Raw genomic sequence first — 10,295 nt, 5'->3', positions numbered from 1 at the left:
TCAATTCATACTAGCTTCTTGATTACAAAATTTGTCCAGTTGTATGATTGACAAAAGAAATGTAGAAACCTTACCATTTGTGGGTATTGTTAAAGGAAACAGACAAAAGCAGCTTCACTTGGAACATGAAAAGGAAGCAAGATGTGAAGCAGGGAAGGAAATTCATTAAATAAGAACCTGACATTTTAATTTTTCTTCTGTGACGTGAAAAGAGTAAGTTGTACTTGCTGATTTCTAAATACTACACCCTGGACTTAAAGGATTAACTGTTCTGAGAAAAATAAAATACTAAACGGGCTGAATAAACGAAAAAAACGTACAAACTCATGAGAAAGATGTAGCATATGACTGTTAAAGAGAAGTCAGTGATCTATTGTCTTCTGTAAGTATAGCTCTTATTTTCTACCTATATCTTTTTTTAACCCAGTCCCTCTATTATAGTTTTTATAAAGCACAGAAATACTGATAGTGGATGCTCCTCCGATATATGCAAATATGTTTTATGTTTTAGAATAACCTCCTTTTTTAAAAAAGCAAATAAACTGTGAGTAGCACTCATGGAGTGCAGCAATTTTTTTTAAAACTCTCCGTGGTATACACAAAGAAGAATTCTGATCCAGTTTATGAAAAACAAAATCAAAACGAAATAACCACATCCCATTCTTGTCTATCATCCTCAGGAAAAGGTGACCCAGTATATCCTGAAAAGTGTGCTTTAATTTTTTTTTTTTTTTTTTTTTTAATCAGTGAACTCTGTGTGCACTTTGTTGTGTGTCAGTTTCCAGACTTTGAAGACATATCATTACCACATTATACCATTGTGCAAACGGTGTTCAAGTTGGGGTCAAATCGTACTGCTTTCCCTTCCACAGATTTTGCATTTGTGTCATACATGGGGTTTTCAAAAGCAGCTTGTCCGTTATTATTTTCATGTACAGAGCATCCTGTATACTGTGTTTTCGGTGCAGTCCTGTAGAAAAAAGACAGTATTTGTAACTGCAGTTTTCCTCACTGACTTGATGTGGTTTAAGAATCTGAACAGAATTTAGGTCCCCATTCCAAATATTGGAGCTAAATATAAGATCTCAATTTTTTTACAGTATCTGTGCTAAGAATTAGTACTCTCTTTATCAAAGTTTAAGGGATTTATGATTCCTTTAAAATGATATTCACTTAAAAACTTAGTTAGCAACCTGAGAAGAGGTACACATTTCCACTTGGATGGTCAGATGATAAATAGTTAAGAGTACAACAAAATCTTGTAAAGATACAATAATTCCTCAGCCATATGACTGAAATTTTCTTTCGCTCTTTGGAGACTCAACAAGTTTATCAAGAATGAATTCATAGCTGAAATATTTTCTTTTTTCACTGAACAACTCAAAATACCAAAGTTCAATCACTTGAAAATGTTTCATCTATATTGTTATGGAAAATGTATACTGCATTGTACATCATCAATAGAAAAAGTAAAGACAAGTGCTTATAGCATATAGTTAATAGCAAATGTATAAAAAAATTACGTGAAAATTTTTTCATGCTCTGAAGCTGTTCAAACTGATGTTATCCTGCAGAGTATATTACAATTATTACCAGATGTAAATCACCATTTTAACAGCTAATAGGCAATGAATTGTCTTTTCATTAAAGTGATTAAATTTTCTTTAATCATCTAATGCTTTAAAGGTATAGGAAAAGATTACATGACACTAAATCCAAAGAATTAATACTCGTCTCAATAACATGAGCAAAACTGTTGAACTTAGACTAATGAAATTGAGAAAATTGGTGACTGTAACATAATTGCATATGAACTAATAATTTCAGATGCAGAAACAGTTCCGTAATGAAGCCTCTGGATGACATAATACTTGCAAGCCAATAAACAGAGCAGGCATTAAAATAAATTACTCAAGATACAACTCATCATTCTGTCACATGTAAAAAAAATAATACAGGCAATCTACTGCAAGTACACACAAAGTCTGTTAATTAAATTATTCCCCATATGCCAATAATTTATAGCATCCAGTTATCATAAAGAGAGAAATTTATAACATTTTAAAAAGGTAGGAATGAAAGTATAGCACAGTACAATAAATTGATCTCTCAGCCATTATGGCAGACCTCAATGGAGGTAGGAAGAACTGTCTACGTGCATATTTTGCAAACATTTTGTGGTTTTACAGAAAACTTTATTTACACTAATAAAGATTGAAGGGAATGAAAACACCAGGTCATACAAGAATTCTATATATGTAATTTGTACTTACCTTTGTTTATAAAGATAAAAGCCAAAACCAGCAAATATAAGAGCAAAGAAAGGCACAAGGATAGCAATGGCCACTGAACTACTATTTGTACCATGTGGTTGATTAGAAGAATTTGAACCCTCAGACATGTTAAGACCTAGAAAGAATAATAAGAAAAAGCAGATAATATAGTATCCGTCTTGTTACCCGCAGCACATACTACTTCATAAACTTCAGAATTCAATAACACCTTGTGATTGGGTCATCATAATATGTTCAGCTATATAAATACACCTATGTGCTGAGACCACCTGGAAAGTAACTGTAGTGTGGTATACCATATTCTGATTAAAAAGTGGATGCAAAATGTCGGAAGAACAATACATATACTCTGGTACAGTAAATATATTACTGAATAATCCTGTATGGGATTCAAGTTTTGGATGTTATTAATACACATTAATGTACTGTGTTACAAAAAGTCAAATTTACAATAACCCATATGTTAGATTGATTATATTACTGATTATATTTATATATTTCAGAAAGAATAAATACTGCATGTATAAAAAGCAAACATGATTTCAAAGAAAAGGTAAATCACCTGAAGAAGCAAACTGAAAATTCATCATGTTGATTTCATTACACTCTCTATTGACATATAGAGTTGAAGAAGGTAGGAACAATTGTTAAGAGCTAAAGCCAGATATTGATGAAAAAAATAAGAGTATAATCTGTTGCATGGTTGGGGAACACATTATCTAGATTATCTACAGAGACAAGATATACACCTTTTTAATGTGAGGAAAGGAATACTGATGCAGCTTCAAGGTTAATTTTTAAGCTTTGAACTGGACCTCTTAAGAATTGCATAGGCCATAATATTTCCTGACTTTCTTGATCTTACAAGGCAATATATAGAAATTAAAAAAAAAACCACCCAAACAAACAAACAAACAAAAAGAAACAAACAGATAATCAATATACAAAAATACAAAAAAATAATTAAATATTGTGAGGAAAATTGTATGGGAACAGCAATCAAAATATTTTGTTTGAGAGAAACCATTTTTGTGTTTGTGTGCATGAAATAATGAAGTGGTAAACATGCTAAACAAAATTTATTCAGGGATTGTAAATCTCTCCATAATTGTATTATTGACTATATTAACTACAATTAATTCTTGTCTAGAATTTGTACTGGAGTGAACCATTCTGTTCCTAAAAGATATAAACCAATAAAACATAACTTCAATATAGTAAAGAAAAGAATCTCACAATTACAAATAAAAAAAAGAAAAAAAAGAAAAATCCCTCTGAAAATCAAATGAAGAAACACAATTTTCATAAGAATCTATCAAAAAAAATTTGCCAAGGAAGTCTTGCATTTTAATTTTTGTTAGATAACTTTCAAGTATTTTGAAGTAAATAATAAAGGGAAATAACTCTTTTTATATTAATTTAAAGGAAATATTTCTTGACAAAGATATTTCTAAAATTTTTTAAAAGAATTTGCATATGCAAATACAGTGAAAATCAAGATCTGAAGCAGTGCATTTTACTGTGACTTAGAATTGTAAAAAAAGAAAAAATTGCCTTTACCTCATATATTCATTAATAAAACTTTCCAGCACATTCAAGAATTAATAAATTTCCTGGTTTTACTGAAAAAATAAGGATGCACAATACTTTGTGGCTGAAAGAGCCTACTTTTACCTCCACATAGAGGAATTTTACCTGAAGATAAGCACTCTATGTAAGGAGCCATTACAGTAGTGAAAAATAATTCCTCTTCTAAGACATTCTCTGTAGTATTTTATAATTCAAGAATTCAGTATTAACTAAATTCAAATTCTTGTTGAAGAAGAAATATCACAGTTCTTAAGACAGTATCAGAAAAGTAAATGAAATTTTTTTTCTTAAAAAACACAACAGAATGTTGTTACTAGAGCTCTGTCACCAGAGCTGTCTTCTCCAAGAAAGGATAAATAAAGACTATTAGTTTGGTGTAGAACTGAATGTATAGAACCAAGAAGCCAATTTGTAGGAAATAAATGCTTATCGAGTAAGATTTTGTTCTTCTTGAGTGACATGAAGATTTACTTGCAAATATTTAGCAGTTTCACTCTTCTATCAAATGCTTAAGTGAAATATTTTTTCAGCACCATGAGCAAGAGTTCAGTTTAGGAGAACATTCTGTAACATGGGCTTCTAAATAGTTATTAAGATATGAAACTAAATGCATTTTACACACATTCATAGAAAAACATTGCCTAAAACATAGCAAATATATAGCTATAATAAGCAGCACATTGCAAGGCATCTTAACTCCCTATAACTTCTGACAAAACACTCTTTGTAAGTACTACTTAAATGAGATTTTAAAGATATGAATATCTCAATATTCTATAAAATGTTAATACCGACAACATCCTGCAGATGCCCTTAAACTACTGGACATAATAAAACAGAATATGGAACAGTGAACTGGCAAAAACTTAGAATTTGCTGAATACCTAATCTTTGAAGTCCAAATTGTCCATAATCTTTACCCTGGATGAATCCTTGAAAAACATATGTTGCTCCATCAGGTTCAGCAGAAACCTGTAAACAAAAAGTACTCTGAATTAAATGGGGAAAAGATTGTTACAAGTTACAAATATCTGTTTGGAAGAGAGAAAACCTAATATGCTTGACTGGTAGTGTTATTTCCCATTGAAAACACCGTCTTTTCTCTAGGAAATCCATAAAGTTCAAAAGAAAAGACAGAATTGTTAAAGGCAGAACTTAGACATGGTGGCTTATGGCCACACGTACTACCTTATAATACCTTTAACTGTATGACTTTTTAAAACCAACAAAACTTAATGTTTTTGGTAATTCAGGATGTCAGTATTTCTATCTTACATAGTTCATAATTATCTGATTTGTTTGGAAGCAGATGGCAAACGTTATATTGTAGATGATCCTAAGGAGGCAAGTATTGAGGTTTTAATAATTACTTTAAAAGTAAATAAAAAAGACCTCACATTCAATTGACAGTTAGTTCCTTTGTTCTTGCTCAGTGGTTATCCCAATAATTACTTAATTCTACATCTGTAGACTGGAAGAATATTGAACGAGGCTTTGGTACAAGAGCAAGATATGCCAGTATAAACTAAAAGACTTGTGGGAGGGAGGAAAGGGTTGTGATCCTATGAATACCTCCCTTATTGGGGTAAGTACATTCTAAACTAACATATTGTATTCAAATTTACAGGTATTTGCTTTCCAGGGTAGTTATTAGGTTTAAATTCAGTGGTCTCGAGGCAGGTTCCTTCAAGATTTTCCCTTAAGCTTCCCTTTCTCAAGGCAACAGTATGTCTTCAGCAATGACCTGAAGCTATGTTTTCACAGAAGAAAGGGTGCATTTCTCAGGTGAATTTCTTACTTTGGGGTAAAGCAGCTTGTTTGAGCTATTCCAAGATTAAAAAAAAAAAAATAAAATAAGAACAGTATGTAAATAGCATATGGAATGTAGGGACTGTACTGAGTACTTTTGTACATTTAGTAGTCTGAAAATAAATTTCTTGCTTTTACCATATTTTTTTCATCTCAAGAGCATGCTCATGAAGCCTAAAGTTTGTACAAACCAAGGGAGTTAAGCCCTTCTACCAGTATGTTTATTGTTTAAGCAGTTTAGGGTTTTTTGCTTTGGTTTTGCACCTTTTTTAAAATTATTATTGAAGCAGTGCCACAATTTATACAAATATACATTTATGCGTACACTTCAATGTACACCTCTTCTCTTCTTTTGGCATGTGCACCCATGTCCCTGTAGTGCTTTACCAGCAGGTGAAGCATAAGAAAACAAACAGATTCCTTGAAAAATGAGATGGTATAATAGGGATGTATGAATGTTCATCAACATCCAAATTATTTTAGTCCCTTTCTTTTCTGAAAAATCTGCTTTCTTCTCTGGCAAATAAAGTGTCTGAGGCCCCCAGCACACTCAGCTTTTTACAGCCTTAGAATTGTCTTGGGCAATGTTTGTTTTTCCTGTCTGTTCTCTGAAGGGATTTCCTTTTCATGGTTTAAACACATCCCGGCCCCCTGGGCTGTTGCTTCTTCTTCTTACTTCTCTCCTTCACCTCTCTTCCTCTCAGTTATGTGCTCTCTTCTTGTCCCTTTTAAAGAATAAGCTCAGCCCCTGAACCTCCAAGGGGCTTAATGCTTAATTGCAGCAATCTATTTGGTTTCCCCATATACGTAACAGTTCAGCTTTTCCATGGTATTTCTAAAAATATCACCAAAAAATAAAACATGACTGCTAGCTTAATGATAAAAATTGCTATTATATTAATATTATATATTATAATATTATTATAAATTGATATTATATTATCATGATGATAAAATGTCTCAATATATTAGAATAAAATTCAAAGAGAAGTAAGGGAAAGGCTTCTGTGTTAACATGCATTATAATTGTGCCTACACTGTATGACTATTCCCATATTTTCCCTGAGAATGGTCTATATCTCATCATAAAATTTTCATTTCATTTAATGAATCAGCATTGCTAACAAGATTCCATTTGATATGTCTCAGGGTTTTTTGGGTGTAGAACACTAGCATGATTTAAAAAAAAAAAAAAAAAAAAAATCTTTCTCTCTCTTTTGTAGCAGAAATATACTCACAAAACCATCCATAGCCCATTTTTCCTCTTTCAACTTGCTCGCAGATGTATGAGAGGGTGCTTTAATGAGATATATGTGGAGCATTAGCCGAGCTTCCTGGCTTTTATACACTCCTGTAGAATATAGTTTTAAAAATTTATATTTGTGTTGAGTAGAGAAATAATTTCATCTTTAAGAATAAGCATTTAATCTCTTGCCTTAAAAAGGGAAAGCAGGAAGAATAGATAGCATTGTTATCAACATTTTATTTTAGCAAGACACATTCTTTTGTGAAATTATTTCAATTATCATAGGAGTTCAATAGAAGCTGGTTTTAGCTTAGGCTGCAGAGAGGACAGAAGGGAAACCCTATACACACAGCTGTTAATTAACAGTTATGGTAACAAGCCTTAGACAAGACAAACAGTGACAGTAATCCGATTAGAGATGGAAAATACTGTTCTGAATCAGGCAGAGTATATTTGAACCTTGCATCCCCACTTTCAAGATTTGTAGTTTAGTCATCAGGTAAAGAAGATGATAATAGGAACATCCACATCTAAATGGTTTTCTAAAAGCTGGTGCTAAATTAAAAATTTCTAAATTTGAAAATATCTCAAAAAATGAAATTGTGCATCAGACAATATTATGATACAGTTTCTTCCAGACAATGACAAGACATATATAACCTTATTTACTTTGTAGGCATAATTAATTGATTCATTTTCATTCCTGAAGAAGAAATATTTAGAACCCAAATAACTTTATCTGCTAATTTGGAGAATGAAAATAAAATAATATGATATGCTTAGTGATTTAATCTTCTGTTACAAAGACAATGGTGAATAGTGAAAATACAGTCAAGATTTCTTCCCCCCACATTTTTGACCATTGTTAGCAATTAATGGTTTAAAACTTCAGATTTTAAGTAGAAGACCTCTCTAGTATGATCATTTCCTTTCTGGCAGAGCACTGAAATTACTGTTCATTTCATATGAAATCTTCTATTTGTAGAATCATGCAAGGTTATATTGCACTTTACATGAACAAAAGCTAATGATGGCTAAAACTTTAACAGAAACAAAATTAAAACCAAAACCAAGAAAATTAAAAAAAAAACCCAAACAATTATACTTCCACCTCCAGAAAACTCCACCAAACTGAAATTAAAATTCACTGATTTATTGACTCAATACATCACAGAACAGGCTTCATACTGTAAATAAGTTAGACTTAAACACTAGCTTTCGTCCCTCCCTTTTTTTTTCTTTTTTTAAATTTATACTGACAAATGTGGATGACTTCAGACTAGATTTCGTTAGTATGTGTTAACTACACATGAACTAAACTGAATATCTTTTTATTAACTGAAAACTCCAGTAACATAGCAGTACTCTTAATTTTGGTCATTTCCCATTTTTGTGTTCATCCAAATTCTGTGATGTGAACAAGAACTGAAGACAGCACTGAGACATCGGAGAAGGTAATGGCTCTGTAGTGGGTTTGCATGACAAGGTTTTGGTAGCGGGGTGGCTGCAGGGGTGGCTTCTCTGAGAAGCTGCTAGAAGCTTCCCCCATGTCCAACAGAGTCAATGCCAGGCAACTTGAAGATGTACCCACCACTGGCCAAGGCTGAGCCAATCAGTGATGGTGGCAGCACCTCTGTGATAACATATCTAAGGGGAAAAAACCTGCTATGCAACAGCATCCAGAAGAGAGGAGTGAGAATATGTGAGAGGAACAACTCTGCAGACACCAAGGACAGTGAAGGAGGGGGAGAAGGTGCTCCAGGCACTGAAGCAGAGATTCCCCTGCAGCCCATGGTGAAGACCATGGTGAAGCAAGCTGTCCCCCTGCAGCCCATAGAGGTTAACAGTGGAGCAGATATCCACCTGCAGCCTGTGGAGGACCCCACACCACAGCAGGCAGATGGTCAAAGGAGGCTGTGACCCTGTGGAGAGCCTGTGCTGGAGCAGGCTCCTGGCAGGACCTATGGCCTTGTGGAGAGAGGAGCCCATGCTGGAGCAGGTTTGCTGGCGGGACTTGTGACGCCACGGGGGACCCATGCTGGAGCAGTCTGTTCCTGAAGGACTGCACCCCATGGAAAGAATACATGGAAAGGACCCATACTGGAGTAGTTTGTGAAGAACTGTAGCCTGTGGGAAAGACCCACATTGTAGAAGTTCGTGGAGGACTGTCTCCCATGGGTGGAAACCCCATGCTGGAGCAAGGGAAGACAGTGAGGAGGAAGGAGCAGCAGAGACAACAGGTGATGAACTGACTGCAATCTCCATTCCTGTCCCCCTGGGCCACTCGGGGGGAGGAGGTAGTGAATTCAGGAGTGAAGTTGATTCTGGGAAGAAGAGAGGAGTGGGGGGAAGATATTTTAAGATTTAGTTTTATTTCTTATTGCCCTACTCTTATTTGATTGGCAATGAATTAAATTAATTTCTCCAAGTCAGGTCTGTTTTGCCCATGATGGTAACTGGTGAGTGATCTCTCCCTGTCCTTATCTCGACCCACAAGCCTTTCATCATATTTTTTTTCCCCTGTCCACTTGAAGAAGGGGAGTGATAGAGCAGCTTGGTGGGCACCTGGCATCCAGCCAAGGTCAACCCACCACAGTCTCCAGTGGAAAAAAATATAACTAAGGCTGCACAAAAACACTAGCTAACACAGTAGGAAGGAAATACCCAAGTACTTAGTGCTCTTTGCATTTTAAGGTAGAGAAGGAAGAAAAGCTGACACAACCAATTGCTTAATATTGTACTGCAGTACTGCAAAGAGACGATCTGGGAGACAACAGGGTTTTCAGACAAATAGAGTTTTGTATACATGGTCAGAAGAAAATGGTGGCCGATGTTGTTGTGTTAAAATGAATTCCAGAGAAGAAAAAGCATGGTCACATCTGTCATGCTAGCTGCTAATCTGACAAAAACAAAAATTTATAAACTGGAAACAGATCACATGCCCAGATGTATCCCAACTAAGAAAAGACATTTAATTTTGTCCTCTCCATTAGTTTATTCACTCTAGGCTCTCACTACAGTGAGATGGGCATCTCAAAAGTTCAATTCAGGTTAAGATGCAAACTTCCTAGCTCTCTTCAGAAGCTTCAGTAAGAGACAGTGCAATGAGATTCCTAATTCATGTTTCTCATTTACATGCCTAAATTCATAGAACAAAAGCCTTCTCCACATTGAAGATAGGTGATTGCCCTATAGGAGGTATCATTATATATAAATCATCTCTGAGCTAACAAGCAGACTTACTTTCGTGTTAACACTGCACTGAGCTCAAATGAATGTGCTTTGATAAGAAAGAGTTTATTCTCTTGTCTTCAGGACTGTGCTAACATCATCACATGGTGTTTGGTCACTTCAAG

At 34.4% G+C, this 10,295-nt stretch overlaps 1 protein-coding gene across 1 annotated transcript in view; it reads right to left on the bottom strand.

Annotated features, from left to right (window-relative positions):
• Positions 1-810: 810 nt before the first annotated feature.
• Positions 811-10,295, bottom strand: part of CSMD3 (CUB and Sushi multiple domains 3) — a gene marked incomplete at both ends in the record, with an annotated part of 751,074 nt that continues 741,589 nt past the window's right edge. Inside the window, 4 exons of the mRNA XM_082307341.1 lie at positions 811-970; positions 2,274-2,409; positions 4,769-4,856; positions 6,932-7,044. Of these exons, the coding sequence (XP_082163467.1) occupies positions 811-970; positions 2,274-2,409; positions 4,769-4,856; positions 6,932-7,044 (497 nt within the window). The remainder of the gene's footprint in view (positions 971-2,273; positions 2,410-4,768; positions 4,857-6,931; positions 7,045-10,295) is intronic.

This window comes from Platalea leucorodia, assembly GCF_965183815.1.
Source record: "Platalea leucorodia genome assembly, chromosome: 1".
In the NCBI taxonomy this organism is placed as follows: domain Eukaryota; kingdom Metazoa; phylum Chordata; class Aves; order Pelecaniformes; family Threskiornithidae; genus Platalea; species Platalea leucorodia.
This window is presented reverse-complemented; position numbering and strand designations above follow the sequence as displayed.